Source organism: Cnephaeus nilssonii (assembly GCF_951640355.1).
Source record: "Cnephaeus nilssonii genome assembly, chromosome: 17".
In the NCBI taxonomy this organism is placed as follows: Eukaryota; Metazoa; Chordata; class Mammalia; order Chiroptera; family Vespertilionidae; genus Cnephaeus; species Cnephaeus nilssonii.
In genome coordinates this window covers 14,587,764-14,615,206 of record NC_137088.1, presented here as the reverse complement: position 1 = coordinate 14,615,206, position 27,443 = coordinate 14,587,764, and the positions used below count along the sequence as shown (strand labels likewise).

Genomic DNA, 27,443 nt, shown 5'->3' with positions numbered 1-27,443 from the left:
CACTCTTATTCAATTGTTTTCACAGACCATAAACAAGACTGAAGAATGTCCGTCCGAAACTTTGCCTTGAATGAAGAGACTTCATTGAACAAGAAGTTGGCTTCCAGTTTGCACAGGCGTCAATGGAATGCTTTTTTCTTTTTTAATTTTGTACTTTACCCAATGAAAACAAAGCGTTTTGTGTGCTGTGCAAATGGGTCCTTCATGTGGTCTGACAGTTTATTTTTTTGCCATTTTTTAAAGTAAAAAAAAAAAAAATCCCAGAAGAGGAAAAACAACAAAAACAAAACATGGAAGGCTGACATTTGATCTGGAAGAACATTTGAAGTCAGAATTGACCTGAAGGTGTAGATAGATTTTTTTTTCTTTTTAACAGAAAATCGGATGTCAAGAGGTGGGCAAGCAGAAATGGAAAGAAATTGTCTTCCTCGGTAATTAAGCTACTCTTTTTTTTTTTTTTCCTTCTTGTTTAAATGTGGGTTGTTTTTTAATTTTCTTAGAAATATTTAGGTAAGGTTTATCTTGAATCTTAATTGCCTTAATTTTAAGGACGTCAAAGGCTCTCGAGGCAAGCTGTCAACGTCTTGTTAAAAAAATCAAGAAAGAATTGAAATATTGTGCCAGCTTTAACTGGTACAGAAGCTTAAGACTCTGAGTTTTTAGGGTGAAAAAACTGTACAGTTTAAAAGAAAATGTTTTTCTTCATTTGAAGAAAATTTGTTGATAAAAGAAACCATGGCAACTGCGAGAAATGGAAAAATGCTGGGACTTTTCATGAACTTTGTCTTAAGTGTTGACCCATTCTAGAAGGCTAAAACATTTTATGGTAAAGTTATTAAGGTTGGTTTAAAAAACAACTGCATTAGAAATAATGCGTGTTTGGGGGGCAGAATGCAGATTTTTTTAATTTACAAAGCGTGATTGCTAGCAAAAGCATTAGTGCTTTTTATCTGCAGTCTTTTTTATGAGCTTTACAAAGTTTTTAGTCAGCTTTGCTTGTCACATTGCAAAACCTAGCTTAAGAGCATTAAAAAAAAAACAACACAAAAAAAACTTAAGTAGATAGGAGCTTATGGTCAAAAGTGCAAAACAAAACAAAAACAAAAAAACAAAAAAAAGCAATAGATAGAGAAATTGTTGACAATTTCTGTAGTCTTTCCTAGTTGTGATCAAATTCAGCCTATGGATGGCCTATTTTATACCAAAGATGAAGTGGCACCCTATTGCAGTCCAGAAGATAGAGGTCGTTTTTCTTTACTTTTCGTTAAAAAATTTTATTTGACCTACATGGCCGGACCAGTTCTTACTTTTTGTGTTTAAACTACCTTCCACTGGTGTTTTACATACTGCAAAAAAAATTTATTTTTAACATTTGTTGTTAGTAGAAGCTTGCACCTGCTGTGTTCAGCAGTTTCAGCATGAAGAGTTCTGGATACCAACTGATAGAGCCAAATGGCTTTCAATTCCATGAGCTTTTCCAGTTCCTTGCTAGCTCCCTTGAATAGTGAAACCTATACGGATGGCCACCAGTAAGCGAAGACACTTTAACGGGTTGAAATTTCTTTTTGTGAATTTTGAACGAAAGACACTTTCTGAACCTGGTCTGAAGGGTCACTTGTCCAAAAAAAAAAAAAAAAAAGCATAGTGATATTCTGTTAAGTGGTGAGTGGTCTCCTGAAAGGTCTCATTGTATTAGTAACAATAGTCTTCCTTCTCAATTCCAACACCTCTTGATTTTGTCTTTGCACCTTAGTCTTTGTCATCATCCACAATGAATAAGCACCTTGATTCTGCAGTGGGGAAGGAATATCTTCTTTTTGCCTTTTTTTCATTATATTTTCATATCTTGGTGTTGTCAGAAGAAAGACAAAATAGACCTTTCTATTTCAGTTTAACTCTCTGAGACAAGTAGGACCAATAAGATTGAGGATTCTATTAGTGGAATTTAGGTAAGCTTTTAAAATGCTAGTTGACAATCAAGAAATTATGATTTATATTAATAAGAACCAAAACAATTGGGTTTGATCAATCATTAAAGCCAAAGGAGATATATTTGCATTGAGACTGATGCAAAGCTTTCTCTAAAGTGAATTAAATTGAAACAAACATCCCTGCATATTTGGTTCATGAAACCCATATTCAACCTATACTGTTTTACCTGAAACTAAGGACAATGAAACTTTGTTAATTGGACCATGCCCTAGAATTGCTTTTTGAATGAATCATTAGAATTTAAGTGAAACTCTTTTCACAAACTAAGTCATAGGAACCTGTCTTGGTCCAGAAGAGGGAAATGCATTAAGTGCACTGTAAAAGAAAGCAGAGTTGGCTTTTAAAAACTATTAAAAGATAAATCTTTTTTCCATTATATCAACATGGGTAATGAGTTTGACTTACATGAAAGTGTCCATATTTCACTATTTATGACCTACAAACAGAAGCCTAGTGTTGAAATAGACCTGGTTCTCTTATTTGCAACACCATGTATTGGAAACTCAAATTTAGAGAGTGACTTCATATCTTTGTGATCAAATTAGAGGCAAAAATATATCCAAGAAAACGTAACATGCTACAGAGAAATTCGAACTGGTCACACCCATCCTTATGGTTTTCCATGCTTTAGAGAGAATCTTAGTTTTCTACTTCCTTCTGTTCCATCCTTCAGCCTCTCCTGTTTTTTAACGGTGGCACTTAAGTTTTATCTTTGAGAAGTGGGCCCCTACGTTTCAGGGGGTATAAGCAAACATGTATGGGAACTGTATTTTCTCTTTCTTTTTTTTCACTCTCTGAACTCTTTGTATAAATAAGGATTATCCTGGGCATAATTCATTTGAATATGAAACCAACATGCTTTCTTTTGTTTCTGTAAAAAAAAAAATTAATGTGATACAAAGAAAGTCTCATTTACACAACCAAAAATGAGGCTAAGAGGTAGCTACCATGTGGCTGATGAATGTGCCTAGGTAACTTCCTGTTTCTATTCAAAACTACTGCTTTATTTATACATTCAGAAACATTTTTTTCAACTATGAAATTTCAATGATCTCATTTTTTTAAGCCACTTCAGGCACAAGGAAATTACCTATAATTTTATGTATCCATGTGTGTTTTGTGTTTGGATTTTTTATATCATGCCATTCTATAAAATATCTTCTTTCAAGTCAAAAAAGAAGGAAAAAATGGCACACATTCAAACTTGCATCTGTCATCTTACCTAATAATTGTTTTTTAAGAGTCATGTCTGGGGAGGGGTGGGGGCGGGAAGCATCAACAGGTAAGCAGCATTACATTGTATTAAAAATAAAACAACCCAAAATCTATGTTCAATATATGCAAACATCAGAATCCTAATTTAATCCACACTAGTTATGTTGGATATTTTGATCCTATTTAGGTCTGTAATCTTTTTTTTTTTTTTAAAGTATTCTAGTTCACCAAGTTTTCAAGCATTTATTTCGGTGTTCAATTTTTCCTTTCAATTTTAATCGCCAACACTTAACCTAAACATTAGAAAACAAACTAAAGCCAGAATCCAAATGGGATAAACACTATCTCATCCAAACTCTAGTAAACAAGAACACTGAAGGAGTATGGTTGTTTTATTTTTGTTTTAAATAATGATAAGGTATTGTCAGGGGTGGCCAAGTATGCCTAGTGACTGGGGGCTCCTCAGTGCATGGCCAGGTCTCCTGAAGACGACATGGACCCTATGGGAACTCAGTGTGATGCTGGCAGGGGCTGATGATTGCCCTTGAACATTGCCATGTCTTGAATATTGCAAGTGACATAATCTAAAAAAAAAAAAAATCCTCTATCTGACTCGTTTGGTCAGGGTTAGTTTGTTTCCCTGGTAGATTTCAATTGTTCAGGTGTTGTCTCCATGCTTCACTTGAATCAATTCTTCCTGTGACCTTAATGGATCTGCCACACTTGACAGCATATAAGACTCACCTTCAACCTTTTCTAATGAAAAGCTATACGATGTTAAAAGCACTCATCTTAGAGCAGGAAGGCTGAGAGCAGCAGGTGGATAGATGAAATCGGAAGTTCACTGTATCTACAGAATACATCAATCTTTTGCAACACTGCTTTAAAATTATTTTCCATTCATGTATGACCCCCCAAAAAAATACTTCTGTTTTTTTTCCCAAAAACACTTGATTTGAATAATTGGGATGCCATTAAATACCTATGTACCTTTTACAGTGGTCTAAAATCTCCATTAGTGAAAAGTGAGATTTTATTTAAATAGGACTTTTGCAGTCTTCTTCACGATTGAGAAGTTTCAATGTGCTGTCTAGACAGATTATAATGTTAGTAGGAGACTAAAAATACATTGACAATTGAGTCTCATGCTTCATTTGAGCACACAAACCATTGCAGATGAGCTGATAAGCAGAGAAAAATTCTTAAGTGGGTTTCAGTGATAAATGTTTTCATGTGATATAAAAGCAAACGAAAGGATAATATTTATGTATGTGCAGTACAACATTCAGCACTTTTGAGGGTCACTTCAAAATAAAGTTAAAACATGTCATGGAGACCTTGATCTGTATTATCTTGTCCACAGTAGGGAGTAAAGGATGAGATTTTGTTTGCGTTATTGTGGCTGGCATGCTTCCAAATTTGGAGCTCACTGGGACTGACAGCCTCTCACTGCAATCAGAGGGACTGATGTAATTGACGCAGGCTCATTGATTCTGTACACTATCCCCTTCCTGTGGCAGAGTGATAGTGGCATTTCATTAATGAATCAATTCATTTTACAAATGACATCCACTGTGGCAGTGGAGGACAGTTGAGTCTAACAAATTTAACAATTTTCACCAAATATATTTAAATAGGTAATTAGTCTTTTCATCCAAATGCTCTTGGTCATGGCTGTCCTTTGTAGATGACATAGTTCAGGAAAATACAAAAGCTAAATGTAAGATCCCTGAGTGGCCCCCAAAATCGTTTATGATACAGGGTAGGGAACTCACCCCAGATTGTTGACCTCTTTTATTTCTACATATTCATTCTCATTCTCTCTCTCTCTCTCTCTCTCTCTCTCTCACACACACACACACGCACACACACACACACACACACGCACACACACGCACACAAAGGATGAATGGCTTCTCAATATTCACTTCTTTGTATTTTGGGGAGGAAAAGTGATGTTTCAAGAAATGCTTCTTTCACTCAGAAGCGTTAAAGATGAAGCAGAGGTGAGATCAAGCTTGGAACCTGCAGGAAGAAGCACTAGGGACTAGACCACTGAGTCACACTTTCCTTCCATTTTATTCGCTCCAGTTAATAACCACCCCATGACCAAATCTTGCAGAAATACAATCACTCTCAATTTTTGAAGGGCTAATTATCTACTTTGTGCATTTCTTTTATATTTTCTTTTCAACTATTAGGACTTGGGGCTCGAGTATTTTTTTTGTTTTTTTTTGTTTTTTTAACATGCCACCCTGAGGGTAGAAAAAGAAACAATTGGAAATAAAATTCAAATTAGTCTATTTTGCTCTTTGTTAAGTATTGGTTTATTGAAGGAGTTTGAAATCATTTGTAAAAATTAATGTCAGAGCATTATATAGCATTGATTTCTTTTATTACCCATGGTGTCCCTTTCCCATCCACCACAAATAATTGAGAGTTGACTGTATTCTTGCAGAACATAAAGAAAAGAAGAAAAAAAAACATACAACAAAACTGTAGCCAAGAATTTGGCTTCCCTCAAAAGAACGCTGTTTCAGTTTCATTCACCTTTAAAACTTGAACCAGTAGAAAAGGTCAACTCAAAATTCATTTATGAAAATATAATCGCTCTTAGTTAAATACACACTTATCCCGATCTTAAATCTTTCACACACACACAAAAAAATCATTCTTTTGTTTTTTTGTTTTTTACTTTGCATTACTGTGTTAAGGCTGAATGACCTTGACACTCCAGTGGATTTATTTAAATAATCATTTCAAATTTAAATAGTGTCCAAAGTGTAACTTTACTGTTACACTTTGAATTTTAGGCCCTCTGGTCTTAGATTATTAAGAAAGATGCTCTGTCCTCCCTAAGTGTTATTCCCTCATATATAAAAAAGGAGTTATTCCATACTTTTCAGGAACTGTAAATACTATTTCAAAGACACACTTGAAAAAGTTTTCACCATTCTGGAAATCAATGCTTTCATTTCCTTAAAAGAAGAATTGGAATATTAATTCAAAAATATATAGGTGAAAGTGTTCTTGCTATGAAATATTCAGTTTCTTTTTAAAAAAATGGGACAGCTTCTATTAAAACCCTTGTTTCAGGCCATATTTGACTTCATGGAACTTCTAGATCATCATTTAATTTTGAACTTAATTTAAGAGCATTTTGTACTGCTGTCTCTGTCATGGAAAGTTCTGTAATTCTATGGTGTTTCTGGTTTTATTTTTAATATTTTCATCTGTACCACAGTCAAACTAGCTACCATTTCCCCAATCCTTGGGCTTTCTGTAGATCAGTGGATGTTAGGTTTAAACTTCTGTTTTATTTGATGAAGCTTTCAATAAAAAATGGAAATAAAATCAACCAAATAGGGCCATTGTGTTCTTCACTTTCCCAGAGATAGGTTGGGGAAGGGACTGGTGGGAGGGAGCAATGTCGATACATATTAAAATATTATTTATACTGCTGCTTCCTACAGAATTCCTCAAAGAAAGAACAACCCATGGAAACAAAAAGTGAGAGAGGAGGGAGCATTCTGTTCATGCAAGGAGACATGAGGAAATCACTATTTGGAGGTGGGGTGGGGGTGGGGACTAGACCATTTAGATCTTTCTAGGATCTTGTACACTCTTTCCACTTTTTAGGCGTCAAGATTTGGCCATCATTCAGCTCCTATATCCAAACATGTCTAACATCTACCTGCTACTTGGTACCTCTTGTGTGAAGGCCAGAAGATAGTTATATGTAATACTAAAAACATGTGGTTTTTACCCCTGCAAGAATTAAATTCCAGGTCAACCAAATTCAGACGTGTCCATTTCTCAAGCTATGGATGGCTATGGTAAGCAAATAATCAGAAACTATCTTTCTCTGGTCCAGAAAAATCCAAACTAATTCAGAGCTCATATTCAAGGACCAAAAATATTCTGTGCTATAATATGCATTTGCTGTCTTAAGAAGATTTGGTTCTACTCCAGAAGACAGGAAAACAAATGAGATGAATAAAATGTACATGACATGTTAAACACAACAAAGTAAGTAACCTTTAAGAAAGATGAGAGTGGCGTCAGAGGAATGGAGGCATAAGGGCAAATCTTTTCCTCCCCCCCACCCCGCCCGAGATTTCAACAAGTTTACCAACTATAAATCAACAAAGAAATCCCGTTGCAACATAGAAGCACACCTGAGAAACCTACACACTGAAACAACTAAAGGTAGGCAACTTGAATAAATGGAGTGATGAGAAGAGAGGAAATAGATGAGAAGAGAGGAAACAGACAGGCCATAGATGCAGTCCTGCAGCCAGGAACTCATGGCTTGGCTGGGAGAGTGGAGAAAGCCAGAGTTACCAGGCATTTCCCTTGGCCACACAGGAGAAACATTAGAGTTACAGGGGCTGGGGGACAGCCCACCAAGACGAGCAGTGAGCAGTGAGAGAGTGAACAGTGTCTGAGTCAGCAGATGCCTGACAGAACACAGGGTTCTGCTGGGTGGCACTCCACTGTCAGGCCAGGTGGTGGTGTTTCAGACAAAGAAATGGAACCACAGAGCCCTGCTGATGGTTGGACTCCCAAAACTCGCCTCCCGTTGCCCTTGGAGTTGGGTCCAGGAGTATATTATCTGTTAACCAAGAGCTGATGCAGTAGAAACAGTTTCCCTCTGTGACCCATCCCTAGGAGGGGTGCTTGAGATGGTACCACATGGAGGTCATGGGTCACCATTACAGTGAGGGCAAAACAAACTCCACCCCTAAGCAGCCCAGCTGTACTGTCTTAGGAAGCCAAGGAGGTTCAAGACTAGGAGACCACAGAGGTAAAAATCTTGCAATTCAGTCCTATCTACTGAAAAATAGTGGAAAGATCTCTTCAGAGATAAATGTGGAAGCAAAGGAGGACAGCAAATAACATGAAGGACCAGAAAGAAAATGAAGAATCACCAGAAAGCAGGCCAGAACACATGGAAATATGTAATATAAATGACAGAGATTTCAAGATTGCAGTTCTGAAAATATCAACGAGATGCAAGAAATCTTGACAGGCAATTCAGGGCATTCAAAAAAATAAAATAAAATCAATGAACATAATGAGGATTTTACCAAGGAAATTGAAACTTTAAAAAAGGACTAATCAGAAATCCTGGAAATACAGCATGCAATTAAGGAGATTAAGAGTAAACTACTAAGCACAGAAAATAGAACCAAACATATAGAGGAAAGTATTAGTGATATTGAAAATAGGAATAAAGAAATGATGTAGGGGGAAGAAGAGAGATCTGGGAATAAAGAAAAATGAAAGAGCTCTATGAGACCTATCTGACTCCATCAGAAAAATCAATATTAGAATTATAGGTATTATGGAGGAGAAAGAGAGGAAGCATGGAATGGAGAATCTATTAAAACAAATAGTAGATGAGAACTTCCCAAATCTATGGGAAGAACTAGATCTCGAATCCAAGAAGCAAACAGAACATCTAGTTACCTCAATCTAAAGAGGCACTCTCCAAGGCACTTGTTATTGAAACTGTCAAAATTTAAGGACAAAGAAAAAATTCTCAAAGCAGCCAGGGAAAAGAAGGAAGTGACCTACAAAGGAAAACCCATCAGAATTTCATCTGACTTTTCAGTAGGAACTTTACAAACCAGAAGAGAGTGGAACCAAAAATTCAAACGTCTAAAAGAAATTACCAGCCACAAATAATATATCCAGCAAAATTATCCTTTAAATATGAAGGAGAAATAAAGATGTTCCCAGACTTACAAAAGCTGAGGGATTTTATCACCAGAAAATCTCCATTGCAAGAAATACTCAAGGGAGTTATTCTACTAGAAACAAAGAACATAAGGTCACAATACTATGAATAATATCACCAAAAAACTTACAGCATAAACAGGGATAATTTGTGACAACAAAAACATAAAAGGGGAGGGGGGGGGGCTCAGAACTGGCAAAGGAAGATGAAGATTAGATGTACTCAAAAAGGAAAAAAACTACAGTATATATGCAACTTCATTTTTTTTATAAACCTAATGGTAACCACACACAAAAATCCCCAAGCTAGGACATATAGTTTAAAAAAAAAAAAAAAAAAGAGGAAACAGGAAAGATGTATGGCATACTACCAAACAAAAACAACAGACAGAAACATAAAGGAAAAGAACCAATATGGGCATAGAGCTACCAGAAAACAAAAGATAAAATGGCTATAGGAAATCCTCATACCTCAATAACTACCCTAATGTAAATGGTCTGAATTCACAAATAAGGAGGCACAGAGCAGCAGAGTGAAAAACAAACAAAAACAAACAAAAAAACACACACAACCATATGCATACAAGAGACACATCTAAGCTGCAGGACAAAGGTTGATTCAAAGTAAAAAGGGTGTATAATTATTCTCCAAGCAAATAACATCCACAAAGAAAGCAGGAAGCCATACGTACAACTGGCAAAGTGAATTTCAAAATAACATGAGACAAAGATGGACACTTTATAACGATAAAGGGAACACTTCTTAATATATATGCACCCAACCAGGGAGCACCAAAATATATAAAACGACTCACAGAACTAAAGGAAGAAACAGATCAAAACACATAGTTGGAGATATTAATACTTCATTGATAGCACTAGACAGATAAACCAAATAAAAATTAAGAAATATTGTCCTTAAATGAAACACTAGACCAAATGGACATAAATCACATTTACAGAACCTTTCATCCCAGAACATCAGGTTATACATTTTTCTGCAGTGCACATGGAACATTCTCAAGAATAGACCATATGTTGGGTCACAAAACTAGCATCAACAAATTCAAAAAGACTGAAATTATACCAAGATTATTCTCTGATCATGATGACTTGAAATTAGAAATCAGCTGCAAAAAGGAAGTAAAGACACCCACAATTAACGTGGAGATTAAACAACATACTACTAAAAAATGACTGGGTCAAAGAAGAAATAAAAGATGAGGTCAAAAGATATATAGAGACAAAGAATGATAATACAACATATCAAAACCTCTGTGATGCAGCAAAAGCAGTAATAAGAGGGAATTGTATATCATTACAGACCTATCTGAAGAAATAAGTAAATAACCTAACATCACATCTTAAAGTACTAAAAAAAAAAGCAACCCAAAGTCAGAAGAAAGGAAATTAATAAAAATTAGAGCAGAATTAAGTGAAATAGAGAACAAAAAGACTATAAAAATCAATAAAACAAAGAGCTGATTCTTTGAGAAGATTAATAAAATTGACAAACTAGATAAGTTCCTAGAAATATATAACCTTCCTAGACTAAATCATGAAGAATTGGAAAATCTAAATAGACCAATCAGCAGTGAAGAAATTGAAACAACTATCAAAAACCTTCCAAAAAAATATTGAAGACCTTCCAAAAAACCCAAAGTCCAGGACCAGATGGCTTCACCAGTGAATTCTACCAAACATTCAAAGAAGATTTAAAAACTTTATCAAACTCTTGCAAAAAAATAAAATAAAATAAAATAAAGAAGAGGCAATACTTCCTAACACATTCTATGAGGTCAATATAACCCAGATACCAAAACCTGGCAAAGATAAACACAAAAAAAGAAAACTACAGACCAATATTTCTGATGAATACAGATGCAGAAATCCTAAACAAAATACTAGCAAATCAAATACAACAGTCAAAAAATAATACAACATGATTGGGGGTAAGGGAGGGGGAGGGAAAGTTCATTCAGGGCACAAGGATGGTTCAAAATATGCAAATAAATCCATGTAATACACCACATTAACAACAGAAAGGATAAAAATCACATGATCTAAATAGATGCAGAAAAATCATCTGATAAGATACAACATCCATTTACGATTAAAACATTAAATAAAATAGGAATAGAAGGAAAGTATCTCAACATAATAAAGGCCATATATGATAAATTCTCAGCTAATATCATACTCAATGGTGAAAACCTGAAAGCTTTTCCTCTAAGATCAGGAACAAGACAATGATGTCCACTCTCATTACTCCTATGCAACATAGTGCTGGAAGTACTAGCCAGAGCAATGAGACAAGAGAAAGAAATAGAAGGCATCCAAATAGGAAATGAAGAAGTCCTTTTTGTGGACAACATGATTCTGTATATAGAAAACCCTAAAGACTCCACCAAAAAACAATTAGAAACAATAAACAAATGCAGTCAAGTTGCAGGATACAAAATCAATGTGCAAAAATCCATTGCCTTCCTGTATACTAAAAACAAAACTTCAGAAAAATAAACGGGGGAAAAAACCCAAATCCTTTTGCAATTGCAACCAAAATAATAAAACCTCTAGGAATAAACAGCATGAAAGACCCCTACTGAAAATTACAAAGCATTATTAAAAGAGATTGGAAAAGACACAACAAAGCAAAAAAATATCCCTTGGTCATGGATTGGAAGAATCAACAGAGTTAAAATGGCCATATTACCCAAAGCAATATACAGTTTTAATGTAATCCCCATCAAAATCCTAATGTCATTGTTTAAAGAAATAGAAAGAGAAATCATCAGATTTGTATGGAACCACAAAAGACCCCGAATAGCCAAAGCAATCCTGAGAAAAAAAGAAGCAAGCTGGAGGTATTACACTACCTGATTTCAAGTCATACTACAGAGCTATAATAATCAGAACAACATGGTATTGGCAGAGAAACAGACACACAGATCATGGAACAGAACTGCGAACCCAGCTATAAAACCACGTGTCTATGGACAGATAATTTTCAACAAAGGAGCCAGAAACACACAATGGAGTAAAGATAGTCTCTTCAATAAATGGTGCTGGAAAAACTGGAATGCCACACGCAAATGAATGAAACTGTACAGTCCCTATGTACAAAAATTCAAAATGGATCAAAGATCTAAATATAAGAACTGAAACAGTAAGTTACATATAAGAAAATATAAGTACCAAACTTATGGACCTTGGACATAGGGAACATTTTTATGAACTTGACCCCAAAGGCAAGGGAAATAAAGGCAAACATAAATAAATGGGACTATATCAAACTAAAGAGCTCTGCACAACAAAAGAAACGGACAACAAAACAAAGAGGCAGCCAACCAGATGGGAGATGATATTCGCAAATGGTAGCTCTGACAAAGGTGTAATTTCCAAAATATATAGAGAACTCATAAAATTCAATACCAAAAAACTACCCAATCAAAAAGTGGGCAGAGGATCTGAAAATATACCTCTCCTAAGAAGACATATAAACAGCCAATAGATACATGAAACGATGTTCAACCTCACTGGCAATTAGGGAAATGCAAATCAAAATTACAATGAGAATCCAAAACCCTTTCTTGATATAAAAAACTCTCAGCAAAATGGAAATAGAGAGATCATACCTCAACATAATAAAAGCCTTATATGACAAACCTACAGCCAACATCATACTCAATGGGCAAGAACTAAAACCATTTCCCCTAAGAACAGGAACAAGACAGGGATGCCCATTCTCACCACTCCTGTTCAACATAGTACTAGAAGTGCTAGCCATAGTGATTAGACAAGAAGAAATAAAAGGCATCCAAACTGGAAAGGAAGAAGTTAAACTGTCATTATTTGCAGATGACATGATATTGTACATAGGAAACCCTAAAGACTCCATCAAAAAAACTACTAAATTTAATAAATGAATTGGGCAATGTAGCAGGATACAAAATTAACACCTAGAAATATATGGCTTTTTTTAATACACCAATAATGAACTCACAGAAAGAGAAACAAACAAACAAAACAATCCCATTTACCATTGCACGCACGCACGCACGCACACACACACACACACACACACACACAAAAAAAAAAAAAAAAAAAAAAACTAAGATAGCTAGGAATAAACTTAAGGAAATAAAAGACCTGTACTCAGAAAATTATAGGACATTGAAAAAACAGATAGAGGAAGACATAAACAAATGGAAAAATATACCATGTTCATGAATTGGTACAATCAACATTAAAATGTCCATACTACCCAAAGCAATGTATACATTTAATGCAATCCCCATTGAAATACCAATGGCATATTTCACAGACATAGAACAAAAATTCATATGGAATAAAATAAGACCCCAAATAGCCACAGCAATCTTGAGAAAGAACAAAGTTGGAGGGATCACAATACCAGATATCATGCTATATTACAAAGCCACTGTTCTCAAAACTGCCTGGTATTGACACAAAAACAGACATATAGACCAATGGAACCAGAGAACCCAGAAATAGACCCAAGCCATTATGCTCAATTAATATTTGACAAAGGAGACAAGAACATTCTCTTCAATAAATGGTGTTGGGAAAACTGGACAGATACATGCAAAAAAAATGAAACTAGACCACCAACTTACATCATACACAAAAATAAACTCAAAATGGATAAAGGACTTAAACGTACTATGGGAAACCATAACAATCTTAGAAGAATCCATAGGCAGCAAAATATCAGACACATGTTGAAGCAATATCTTTACCGATACAGCTCCTAGGGCAATGGAAACTAAGGAGAAAATAAACAAATTGGACTACAAGCTTCTGCACAGCAAAAGAAACCATCAACAAAACAATAAGAAAGCCCACTGTGTGGGAGAACATATTTGCCAATGTTATATTCGATAAGGGCCTAATCTCCAAAATTTATAGGGAACTCACACATCCTATCAAAAGGAAGATAAACAATCCAATAAAAAAAAATGGGCAAAGGACTTAAATAAACACTTTTCGAAAGTGGACATACAGAGAAGGCCAAGAGACATATGAAAACATGCTCAAAGTCATTAATCATCTGAGAGATGCAAATCAAAACAACAATGAGATACCATCTCATACCTGTCAGAAAGGCTATCATCAACGAATCAACAAACAAGTGCTGACGAGAATGTGGAGAAAAAGGAACCCTCCTACATTGCTGGTGGGAATGCAGACTGGTGCAGCTGTGGAAAACAGTATGGAGTTTCCTTAAAAAATTAAAAATGGAACTCCCATTTGACCCATTAATCCCACTTCTGGGAATATATCCTAAGAAATCAGAAAACACCAGTCAGAAAGGACATATGCACCCCTATGTTCATAGCAATACAATTTACAAAAGCTAAGATTTGGAAACAGCCTAAGTGCCCATCAGCAGGTAAATGGATTAAAAAACAGTGGTACATCTACACAATGGAATACTACGCGCTGTAAAAAAAAAGAACTCTTACCATTCGAAAAGCATGGATGGTCATGGAGAACATTATGCTAAGTGAAATAATCCAGTTGGAGAATGATAAATATCACATGATGTCACTCATTTGTAGAATATAATGAACAACATAAACTGATTAACAAAAACAGATCCAGAAACAGAGAAGCATCAAACAGACCATCAAACTTCAGAGGGAAGGCGGGGGGAGGGGGGATGGTGGTAAGGGATCAACCAAAGGACCTGTATTCATTCATAGAAGCATAACCAATGTACACAGACACTAGAGGGCAAGGGCATGTGCTGGGGTTGTGTGGGGGGGGGGGGGCAGGGAGAGGTCAATGGAGGGAAAAGGAGGCATATGTAATACTACATGTAATACTTTAAACAATAAAAATTTTAAAAAAACTACAATGAGATACCACCTCACACCTGTTAGAGTGGCCATTATCAACAAGATAAGCAATAACAAGTGTTGGAGAGGTTGTGGAAAAAAGGAAAACCTCATTCACTGTTGGTGGGAACGTAGACTTGTACAACCACTATGGAAAGCAGTCTGGAGATTCCTCAAAAAATTAAGAATAGAATTACCATACGACCCAGCAATCCCTCTCCTGGGTATATACCTGAAAAACTCGAAATCATGTATTTGCAAAGATATGTGCACTCTTTTGTTTATTGCAGCATTATTTTTGGTGACCAAGACATGGAAACAACCAAAGTGCCCTGCAACAGAGGACTGGGTAAAGAAGATGTGGTACATATACACAATTTAATGCTACTCAGCCATAAGAAAGCATGAAATAGCGCCATTTGTAACAACATGGATGGACCTTTAGAACATTATGCTACGTAAAATACGTCAGCCAGAAAAGGCTAAGAACTATATTATTTCACTCATATGTGGGATATAAAACTGAAATTCATGAACGCAGTCAGCAATGTGGTGGTTGCCAGAGGGAAGAGGGTTGCGGGGGAAGGGGGTCCTAATATAAGGCGATAGGAAAAGATTTGACTTTGGGTGGTGGGCACACAGTGCAATATACAGATCTTGTAACATAGAAACCCACACCTGAAACCTCTTATGTTCATGTTGACCAATGTCACCCCAATCAATTTAATAAACATTTTTTGAAAGAAAGATGAAATGATTAGGGTATGTTAGTAAGAAAAAATAGAAAGACCAAGAAAACACCATACACTACATATACATGAGAAATATGAGGCATTCACTGTATTTGAGGTCTTAATTTGGATATCCTTTGTAACCCATAGCAGCTTATCAGGCAACTAGTTAATTTCAGTTACTTGCTTTCCCTTCTCTCAGAGGGAGCAAGCATGTTTCATTGATTCCTTCCTTCTGTTGCCTGCCTTGCTCAAACCAAAACTCCAAACCTTGTAACACACCATCCATGGGAAAGGATGATGAGGCAGAGGGAGAAGCAAGAGATGAACACTGCAGAACATTTGACTAGTATGGTCTTTCCACTCCTCTTGTATCTTACCTTAAATGAGCTAATCTACACCATGTATTTCCCCTTGCTTCTTGCTGTGGAAAATTGATTTAAATCTATTTAATATGTTCTGTGCTTTCAGCATACAGTGTGGGGTAAAAGTAGGTTTAAGTTGTTAGTATGGAAAATACAATAATTGATAATAACACAAGAGCCTGGTTGGTATGGCTTAGTGGTTGAGCCTTAACCCATGAACCAGGAGATCATGGTTGGATTCCCGGTCAGGTCAGGGCACATGTCCAGGTTGCTGGCCCAACCCCCAGTGGGGGGTGTGCAAGAGGCAGCCAATCAATGATTCTCTCTCATCATTGATGTTTCTATGTCTCGCTCCCTTCAATAAATATGTTTTAAAATAGTAAGAATACAAGAATAAACTCTGTTTCACGTACTCACAACTATAAACTTCCTTTTGCCCCATCCTGTGTTTATTTGGCCTATGAACATTTCTTTTTTCTATAACCTTGAGTATAACTTGTACTTGGAGGCTATCACTGCATCAAGGTAATTTCCCAGTGACATCTTCATGCTTTAGAATATACCTAAGTACCCAAGAGGTTGTAGAGAGAGCTAACCAACCAGTGTCCAGGTTCTAAGAGTGTGTTGTGTATATCCCCTTTCCCTATATGAGTATCTATTCACCTTGGATTTCTTGGCTAGAAGAAGAGAAAGTTAGATGAGAAAGCTGGAAGAATGGGATTATCAGAGAGTATAAGAAAATAAGACTAGAATAAAGACAATTTTATCCACATTTCACCAGAGGTTTTTCTTAATGGTTCTTTTATGTTTTTCATTTGTTTTCAGAAATTATAGACTTTTAAGAAGACAATTATACTACCAACACCACCCATATGCACACAAAAATTTTGCAGGGCATTGGGGAACTTTCTGAAATGCATCCATAGGCTTTGATTAAAAAACATTTTCTTTATTTCAAGATATAAATATATGAGAAAGAAGAGTAAAGAATGAAGGAAACATGGCCTCCTTTGTATAAAATTAATAATGATTTCTTGACATCATATCAGTGTATTCCTAATGATTTATAATTTTTCTCCCAAAAGAACTCAGTGTTTTGTCAACTCTCAATAGTTCCAATGAAGTTCATATTCAGTAATGCTTTTCTAAAAGAATGCTGACAAAGATAACCATTTTAGCTGCTCTCCAAACTTAGTAAAGTGAAAAGTAGTATATCTCAAACTTAATCTCAAATGATTTAATTATTTCTACATTTTCTGCAAAAGCGTGTCATTTACAATATGGATGAAAAAGTTTCTCATATATTACCTGGCTGGTGTTGCTCAGTGGTTGAGCATCGACCGATGAACCAAGAAGTTACTGATTGGGTTCAGATCAGGGCACATGCCCTGGTTTCGGGCTGGATCCCCAATAGAGAGTGTGTGAGAGGCAGCCAATCAATGATTCCCTCTCATCATTGATGCTTCTCTCTTTCCTTCTCCCTTCCTCCCGCAGCCAATTGATGATTCTCTTTCATTGATGTTTCTATCTCTCTATCCCTTTCCCTTCTTCTCTCTCTAAAAAAATTATATATATATTTTTAAAAAGTTTCTCGCCTTGGCCGGTTTGGCTCAGTGGATAGAGTGTCGGCCTGTGGACTGAAGGGTCCTGGGTTTGATTCTGGTCAAGGGCACAAGCCTGGGTTGCAGGCTTGATCCCCAGTGTGGGGCATGCAGGAGACAGCCAATCAATGATTCTCTCTCATCATTGATTGTTTCTCTCCTTCCTTCTCCCGTCCTCTATGAAATAATAAAGATATATTTTTTAAAAGTTTCCCATATATCACAAGGCTGTCTTTTTATTTAAATCCTCAGAGACACAAGGTGCACCTTCTCTCCCAGGATCTTTCTCCACCCTTAGGTAATTGCAGGTTACTATTGTGATAAAGTGGTCACCAGGTGGCGCTGCTGCACCAGTCTCAAGTGTATTACAAACCCAAATCCCAGATTCTGAATTACCAAACTAAACCAGTTCTGTGAGGTATTGCTGTAAGAGCAAGAGACACCACTAACTGAGCCTTCACTATGTTTCAGGCACTGCGCCACATGCCCCACATACCTGAGTTCACACATCCCTCACAAGAGTGCTCTGAGTAGGTACTGCCACTGTCCCCATTTTTCAGATGAGATTTAGAAAGTTTGGGCATCCTACCCAGGGAGCTACATCTAGGAAGGACTAGAGTGTGCTTTTTAAAAAACATATCCACAATCTCAACCCCTGGGTTCTAAGGTTTCATCTTCTGCAATGACTTTGGGAAATGCCAATGTAGAGGACATTTTTTTAAAAAATATTTTTCAAAAGGTTACCTTACTTGGCCTGAGATTATGTGACCTCTGTAGAAGAAGGCATTGGATGTCATTCTAATCATCTCGGTCACAGAAACCCAACACAGTTCACATTTTCTATCCCAGAAATAACGTGCTGTTTCAATCATCTCTCTGATTTGTTCTGGAAAGAAGAACCTAACTACCAAATAGATAGGCATAACTTTTCATTGCCTCATTCATTTAACAGTGCTGAGCACATAGACACTCCATACACATTTTAATGATACAAAGATAGAATAGACAGGGTTCTTGTTTACAAGGATGTCCTGCTCTAGTAGGCAGGAACTATGACAACACTGTCACTTGAAATAAGGCCAGGGAACTTTGTGGGCAATATGTTTAAACCTTTCATGGCTGGATGCAAAGTAGACGGGAAAGCTGCCTGGTCTGAATGCAGTCAAGTCTCCTCTCATGCACACATACGGAAGATCTTCCGGGCCCCTTGCTGCTGCCTTTTTCTTAGCAGATATTTCATGGTTACCCTTTTCCCAAATCATCTGGAACATTTAACTCATTGACAGTAAGAAAGAGAGTGGAATCAGCTATTCTGGTCGTAACTCTAGTAACAGCTATGATTTATTACCACTGATCTTTTCACAGTCATTCCAGAGAAGTGCTAGCCACATTTTAAACATGAGAGAACTGGGGCTTTAAAGTTACATGATTCGGCCATGTTTTCATGGCACAAGCTTAAGACCAGTTAGATACAAAGCCAGAGATTTTCCTCTTATGTAGTGCTGATCCACTGATATGACTTGAAGGGATACATGTCTTGTTCAAAATAACTTTTCTATTATCTGACATTTCACCACTATCATTTTATTCTTGATCACAAAATATTGGGAAAGCACTGAACAGGCATTGAAAAGATCTTGGAGTCTCACATTAGGTGACTCCACAAAACATTTTTTTTGCTCTCTCTCTAAACTCCAGCTTCTTTACCTATCAAAATGCACACCTTTTACTTCTCAGAGTGGTGACTGGGATAAAATGGGCAATGAGTATATCATGTGTAAGTCCTCTAATAATTATGAAAGCAACCAAAAGCAATACCTAATTTTAATTTTTCAGTTCTGAATTTCCCCTTAAAGCACAAGAAACTCCTAGTAGTTAGTAACTCCTGTGAAAGTAACTCCTGGTAGTTAAGGGCAAGATGGATATCTGAGAAGATGGAAGGAGGCAAGAAGACAACAGTAGAGCCGGGGTTCATAGTCAGCTACTTTGCAATGTTGCCCAGATTCTGGAGGCTTAAAACCCTTTGCTCCCAGGCCACAAGAACAGGAGCACACAGAAACTGAAGCTGCTGGTTGAGCTAAATCCCTCCACAACTTCAGATGATAACCCTTTAAAATCACCCAATCGACAAACACACTCTGCCTTGTTGGAACCTCCAACATAGTGTCATGTCATCTAAAGGCAGCTCCTGATAGAGGGGGCCAGGCCTTAACCAGATATGCCTATTATATATGGGAGCTGCGAACAAGGTTGAAGAACTGGGGGTAGGACCTTCTCCAGACTTCAAGTCCATAAGGTATGCTTACCCCAAGATGTAGATGGGATCAAAATAGTCATACCAACAAACATGTTGCATCAGATGCAAATATTTCCAAGACAAGTGATTGCTATTAGAAAATGAGAATGAGACCTAGCCTTTATAGGATCAGAAAAAGTCTAAGGAGCATGAGATAGTGGTTGTTAAATATATGACTCACTCTGCCTTTTTGTCTGCTACCATAGTCCCCTCCTCCCTCCCAGTCTACTCCCTCAGGGTTGACTTGTTTCATGTTTGTTGTTTTTTTTTTCTTTTTGCTAAAATACAATAATTTCATAAAGAAACATGCATACGTTATAAATGATCAACACAATGATTTTCACAAATTGAATACATGGGGGTAACCAAGAAACAAAATATCCAGCTCTCAAGAGACACTGCCCTCCCATGATCTTTCTACTCATTTCCTCCACCCGACCCCACCCCGCTTTCCACAAAAGGTAATTATTTTGAACTCTAACAACCTGAATGATTTTGCCTGATTCTTACTTTGTGGGTTGGCTCGGCTTTTAGGAGAATGTCAGTGTCACGCATGAAGAGAGGACCAACAATTTTGCTTGTGTTTGAAACTCCAAGAAATCTATTGTTCTAAACAGAAGGCTATATTATTCAAACCTTAAAGATCCTCAGTTTCAGAGATGGCATGAATTCTTCTTATGGCCCCATTCAGTGTTTAACATCCTTTATAACTGAGAAACACAGCAAAAGTCCTACCCGACATGTCTTGAGAGAGTCAAGGCACATCCTTAAAGCAATGCTAAGTCCCCAGGAAAGGCTGGACCTATGGCTTCCTTGAAGGTTTGGTAGCACATCACTCATTGTCTGCTTATTCCCACACTGGGTGATGTGGGGTACCGATGTCAGACCTCACTAGGAGACCACCCAGAGCTAGAAGGTACCAATACGGCATGGTTAACATAGAAGCACAGCTTCTGGAGTAAATTAAACTCATGCCCACCAACATAAGTGGCAAATTCTTGATTGTTAACTTCAAATTGCTTGGGGCTTTCCTTACTGTGGAGATTTTGCTCTCACCTCCCTTCCTCCTTCCTGCCTCTGAACCTTTCATGCCAGGTGGAGATCAACCAGGTCTCTCTACAGTATTTCCCAGGTGTGGGCTTTAGGGTTTATACAGCATTTGGGTGGAGGGATTACTACACACAGCATTCTCTCACTACTGTGGCCCTAGAAGAAGGAATCACAGTCTCTGGGGACCTAACATAAAACGACAGCTTAGGTGAACCCTCAGCAGCTTCCATTAAAATGCACATTGTGCTTCAAATATTTTGCAAGGGACGTTTTTGGAGGTTTTGACCAAGCCTGAGTCTGGGTGGCAGGAATGTGACTTTCACTAGGGTTCCTGCCCCTCCTTCCTGCTGCACTGACTGTCTCCCCTGGATCCCCGCCTCTCTGTCCTCTGTCCCTGGCTGCAAAGGGCTTCCAGCACTGCTCTATGGCAACCAATTGTGTTTTGTTCTTCTCCTACAGATTCAGGTCTGGGCTTTGTTTTTTGTTTGTGTTTTATTTTGTGGGGTTTTCTTTGTTATTGTTGTTATTTTTTAAAATATATTTTTATTGATTTCAGAGAGGGAGGGAGAAAACAGAAACATTAATGATGAGAATCAATGATTGGATGCCTCCTGCATGCCCCTCGCCACTGGGGATCAAGCCCGCAAGCCAGGCATGTGCTCTGACTGGGAATCGAACCCTGACCTCCTGGTTCATAGGTTGACACTCAACCACTGAGCCACACCCAGTTCCCATCCCTTCAAAACAGCATAGGAATAGAAAAGAGTCAGGCTGCAAACATTATTTCCTCCAAGACAGAGCTCCATGCCTTACAAGAGAGCAAGCCCATCTCCCTCAGAGCCCCCTCACCCTGAACTGACCTGAACACACCAACAGGTAGCAGAGTGAAGTTGGCCCAGGCCTCAGCACTTTCACCTTCCCAGGGCCCTTCAAGCTCCCTACCTGTAGCTTTCTACCCCTTTACTCCCAATCAGGCCAACTCCTAGCCTCTGAGCCACCAGGACACTTTCTTTGTGGGGTAACTAACAGGGGGGTTAAGTGTTACATAAAACAAGAAAATACCACAGTGATCAGACAAGAAAAAAAAGGGCACCCAAATTGGGAAGGAGAAAGTAAAATGCTCATTTACAGATGACATGATATTGCACATAGAAAACCATAAGGACTACATCAAAAAAACTACTAGATTTAATAAAATATTTTGGCAATGTAGCAGGATACAAAATTAACACCCAGAAATCACTGGCATTCTCATACACCAATAAAGATCTCTCAGAAAAACTAAAAAAAATAATCTTATTTATCATTGTAACAAAAAAAAAGAAAAATGAAGATACATAGGAATAAACTTAATCAAGGTGGTAAAAGACCTGTACTCTAAAAACTATAGAACATTGAAAAAAGAGGTAGAAGAGAATACACAAAAATGGAAGAATATAATACCATATTCATGGATTGGTAGAATTAAAATGTCCATACCACTGAAAGCAATCTATAGATTCACTGGAATCCCTGTTAATATGTCAATGACATATTTTACAGATCTAAAACAAATACTCCAAAAATTTATATGGAATCAAAAAAGAGCCTGAATAGCCACAGCAATCCTGTGAAAGAACAACAGAAATGGAGGGATCACAATACCAGATATCAAGTTATACTACAAAGATACTGTAATCCAAACAGCCTGGTATTGGCACAAGAACAGACATATAGATCAATGGAACGGCACAGAGAACCCAGAAATCAATCCAAGCCATTATGCCCAATTAATCCTCAATAAAGGAGGCAAGAGCATATAGTGGAATTAACACAGTCTCTTCAATAAATGGTGTTGGGAAAATTTGACACATACATGCAAAAAAAAAAAAAAATGAAACTAGACCACCAACTTACACCACAGACAAAAATAAACTCAAAATGGATAAAAGACTTAAATGCAAGTCGTGAAACCATAAATATCCTAGAAGAAACCATAGGCAGCAAAATCTCAGACATCTCTCATAGCAATGTGTTTACCAACACATCTCCTGACCTAAGGCAAAGGAAACTAAGGAGAAAACAAACAAATGGGAATACATCAAAATAAAAAGCTTCTGCACAGCAAAAGAAACCTTCAACAAAATGAAGATATCTCGGCTACAGAGTTCCTCAGTCAGGAGCAAGGGGTCCCAGCCCCACACTAGGCTCCCCAGCCCAGAGCACCAGAGCTGGGAAGAGGAGCCCCCACAGCAGTTGGCTGTGGAAATGATCAGGGACTCAGTTCAGGTGAGATGGAGGACTGCTGAAGACCCAGGTGTCCTCTTAAAGGGCCCAAGCACCGACTTGTTTCCTCACAAACACTCTAATGAACATAATCCCTGTGTGGGTTGAGTGTGCTCTTCTGTTGTAGCTGAACCGTGATTGCTATTGGCACATCAGTGGGTGGGATTGACCCTCTTGCTCCATGGCTGTGAGGACTGGCTGTGATTACTGGGGGAGAGGAGCTTACCTCACGGAGTAAGATTTGCTTTAGCGGGGCTCTGGTGCAGAGAAGGGGTAACAGCTCAAAAAGTGGTAAGGACACAAGGGGATGGCCAGGGCTGGAGGGGCAGTGCTCTTCAGGACTAAAGTGAGGGCAAGTGCCATTGCTCCTTGGTTGAGCCCTCCCCCGACCCAGCCTTCAGGCGCAGGTGGGAGGCAAATCAGTCTCCACCAATCTGGCTAACTGCTCTAGCCCCACCTGCTGATTCTCTGAGATCCTGCTCCACCCAATTCACCTACTTGCCCCTAACCACTTTTATTTTTATTTATTTTTTTTGTATTAAACAAGTCTTTTTTTTATTATTGTTTAAAGTATTACACATAGTAGTACATATGTCTCCTTTTTTTTCTCCCATTGACCTTCCCCTGGCCTCCCCTACCCCCCCGGCACATGCCCTCCACCCCCGCCCCCTCCACCAAAAGACTTGTATGCATGCATATAAACCTAACCACTTTTAGAGCCCAATCCATGCAAGTGGCCAGCCTGAACCCATAATTCAGACTTTCCTAAAATTTACCAAAAGTCCACAAACCTCTAACAAGCAGCAGCTGGCCTTGGCATGCCCTGTAACTCTTGCTAAGTGACTCCCAAGCCCAGCACAGGGAGCAGCCAGCCTTGCTTCACAGCATAACCACCCCCAGGTGCCTCCAAGCCCAGCATAGGCAGCTAACAACCAGAGATCACTTTTAAATATGTATTTTTTATTGATATCAGAGAGGAAGGGAGAGAGAGATAGAAACATCAATGATGAGAATCATTGATCGGCTGCCTCCTGCACAACCCCCACTGGGGATTGAGCCCACAACCCAGGCATTGTTCCCTGACCAGGAATCAAACCGTGACCTCCTGGTTCATAGGTTGATGCTCAACCACAAGTCACACCGGCTGGGCAACCAGAGATCACTTTATAGTCCTACCAGGAAGACTAGGGTCAGACACAGGTGGCACCTGACCTTGGCCTGCACTGGATCTCCTCCCAAGAGGCCCCAGACCAGCACACCTGATGGCAAGCTCCAGACCACACCACACCACCACCCAATTAGCTCCACAAATGAAGCATCCAAAGGTGGACTCAGCAGGCACCAGAGCCCTGCCAAAGCAAATCTTACTCTGTGAGGTAAGCCCCTCTCTCCCAGTAATCACAGCCAGTCCTCACAGCCATGGAGCCAGAGGGTCAATCCCACCCACTGATGTGCCAATAGCAATCACGGTTCAGCTACAACAGAAGGGCACACACAACCCACAAACAGATTATATTCATTAGATGATGACAAAGAATTTTTAAAAATTCAAACTTATTTAAAGAAGAAAATACCTACCATAATTTCATGGCAGAGAAATTTATTTTCTCTGACTTCTATTGTCTGTATGCAAATTTAAAAAATACAAAAGTACAGAATTTTAGTATTAGAATTATATTATGCAATTCTGCATCACTTTTTCACCTGCATTATGAGCACTCTATATTATTTTCAATTACACTATTTTAAACAGTGAATTAAATTCTCTTGAACAGACGCACTATAATTCACCTTTGGTTTTAATTAATAAACACTGAAAAATACTATAAACCATACTATTGAGCAATGATGGGCAATTTACTTTTGAGGGCTGAACTTTAATCTACTTAAGTAAAAAGTCAGTTTCCATTAGCAATACCCAGAAGACTGCCTCCTGTTATTTACTTTAAGCTGCTTACATTGATTGGCCATTGCACTCAGATTCATGTTGAAGACTTCAGGCTCAAATAGAAAAAATAATACTTGAGATGGTATAGGGTGAGGTATACTTAGTTTTTAAACTTGTATTTTGATTACAATTTTATTTTCTTCAAATGTGGGACAAACAGGTGAAGTTGAATTTCAAGGAGTTCTTATTGTTATCTCCAAGAGTAATTCTGAACTAATAAGAGGTGATTATTTAGTAAAATAAAGGCAAGTGCAGAGCAATGCGGTGTGCCACAAACTGAGCTGCAGAAAGGAAAATGTGTGTGTGTTTTGATATATGATCATCATTTTTCTTTTTCATGTACACACCCCTGCCCCTCCACACATGATCTACTGCTACAGGGACAAAATTGTCTGAAAATATTCACAAGAAACTCATCACTGGTTTATTCCACAGGAGAAAATGAGTTCTTTAAGGAGATTTTAAAAACTATATACTTTTCATACATTTTGCACTCCTAGTCTGTGAACATGCTACCTCTAAAAAAGGCCTAAGAAAGTAAACACCAATGAAAAATTGTAAAGAGTACAAAAGAGGTGAATGTTTTTAAAAAAGATATATGTCTAGGTTTTGGGTGCAGGGGGAGAGAAACACTTTGGATAAGCCCATTGAATACAACAAAATAAAGGCTATTATAGAGCACAAAGCCAGTCTGAGGAAATTAGAAGACGCACCACAAAAGTGATGTCTGCGCTAGATCTTTAAGCACAAGCAAGAATTTTCCCAATGAATACGGAGAGAAAAGAACGTTTTAGGAGATGGAATGATGTGAACAATAGCAGAATGGAGCTTGTAGACCAGGGGAACTAGTCTTCAAATACAAAGTCACGGGAGGGCGGGAGGAGATGAGGTTGGAGAGGAGGGTAGGGTTATACGTAGGAGAACCTTGCAAGCATGGCTGAGGATTTCATTTGGCAAGCAATGGGGAGCCACTGAAGGACTGTAATGAGGGGAGTTCTATGGTCTGATTTGTGTTTTCTTTTTTTCTATTGGCTGCATTGTAGAGGATGAGGTCGAGTAGGCAGGAGACCAGAGAGCAGGGTACTTCAAAGTCTGAGCAGAGACGATTAAAAATGAAATAAGGATGCTTCTTTGGAATGGGGACAAAGGGTAGAGGTAGGAGATATTTAAGATATGTGGTAGACTGGACCATTGTTCCCCAATTCTTTGTGCTTTCTCTGTTTTGGAATTACACACCCACAGAATGTGCTATGTGACACTGTACCTTGCACGAAAGGCAAGACTGTATTTCCCACCACCTTGATTTTGGTCTTGGCCACGTCATGTTCTGTAGCCAATGGGATTTGAAATGTGACTGTGTTTGTGCAGCTCACCATCTTGAGCTTCTTTCATCACCATGAAGCATACTGTAGGTAGCCTCTAGTTCAGGGGTCCTCAAACTTTTTAAACAGGGGGCCAGTTCACTGTCCCTCAGCCCGTTGGAGGGCCAGACTATAGTTTAAAAAAAACTATGAACGAATTCCTATGCACACTGCACATATCTTATTTTGAAGTAAAAAAACAAAACGGCAAAAACACCCGCATGTGGCCCGCAGGCCGTAGTTTGAGGACGCCTGCTAGTTCCAGGAGAATGAAAGACACGTGGAGCCCACCTGAGCATCATGCTCTGTGGAAAGCCAAGTCCAGCTGTCGTGCATTCTGAAGTAGAGCCTCCTCACCAAGTCCAGCCTAAATAAGCAGAACGCCACTCTGCACACCCACAGAAATGAGGATATGATGTGCTTGTTGCTGGAGACCCCTGAGATTTTCAGGTTGTCTGTTATGTAACACGGTGATGAATAGAGATATAAAGTTAGAAGGATTCAGTGACCGAATGCATAAAAATTGGACATGATTCTCCAGGTTCTGATAGTGAAACTGGGGGAAGAGTGATTCCAAAAACTAGGATCAGGATGAGTGGAAGAGAAGCAGCTTTTGTGGCAAAAGTGACTGAGGTCAGTATAAAACATTTTGAGTGGGAACTCTTGGTGAGACATCTAGATGAGAACATTTAGCAGGCAGTTGCGTGCATAGCTCAAGGCTGGAGAAGGTATGAAAAGGATAAGTGACTGGGTTATAGTTGATTGCTAATAGCATGTGTGTGAGTAAGATGGCTCAGGGAGAGAATGAGTAATGAACATAAAATTGAGCCAAAGATAAAGCAGTGATCACGATCACTCAAGCACTTATATATGGATAGTGGAGGAGGAGTCAATAACAGAGGCTGAGAAAAAAATTGTAGTTAGATGGAGAAACACAGTATTCCAGAATAAGAGAAAAATGAGTTTCAAAAAAAGAGCGTGCAATACGATTGAACACTGCTGGGGTGAGTTTGTAT

At 38.2% G+C, this 27,443-nt stretch overlaps 1 protein-coding gene across 5 annotated transcripts in view; it reads left to right on the top strand.

The window, feature by feature from the left end:
• The window catches only part of RBMS3 (RNA binding motif single stranded interacting protein 3), a gene marked incomplete at its 3' end in the record, with an annotated part of 632,486 nt that extends 625,928 nt beyond the window's left edge, over window positions 1-6,558 (top strand). For all 5 annotated transcript variants that reach the window (XM_079795310.1, XM_079795314.1, XM_079795312.1 and 2 more), the window contains one exon: window positions 26-6,558. In XM_079795310.1, the coding sequence (XP_079651436.1) occupies window positions 26-32 (7 nt within the window). The remainder of the gene's footprint in view (window positions 1-25) is intronic.
• Between the last annotated feature and the right edge of the window lie 20,885 nt (window positions 6,559-27,443).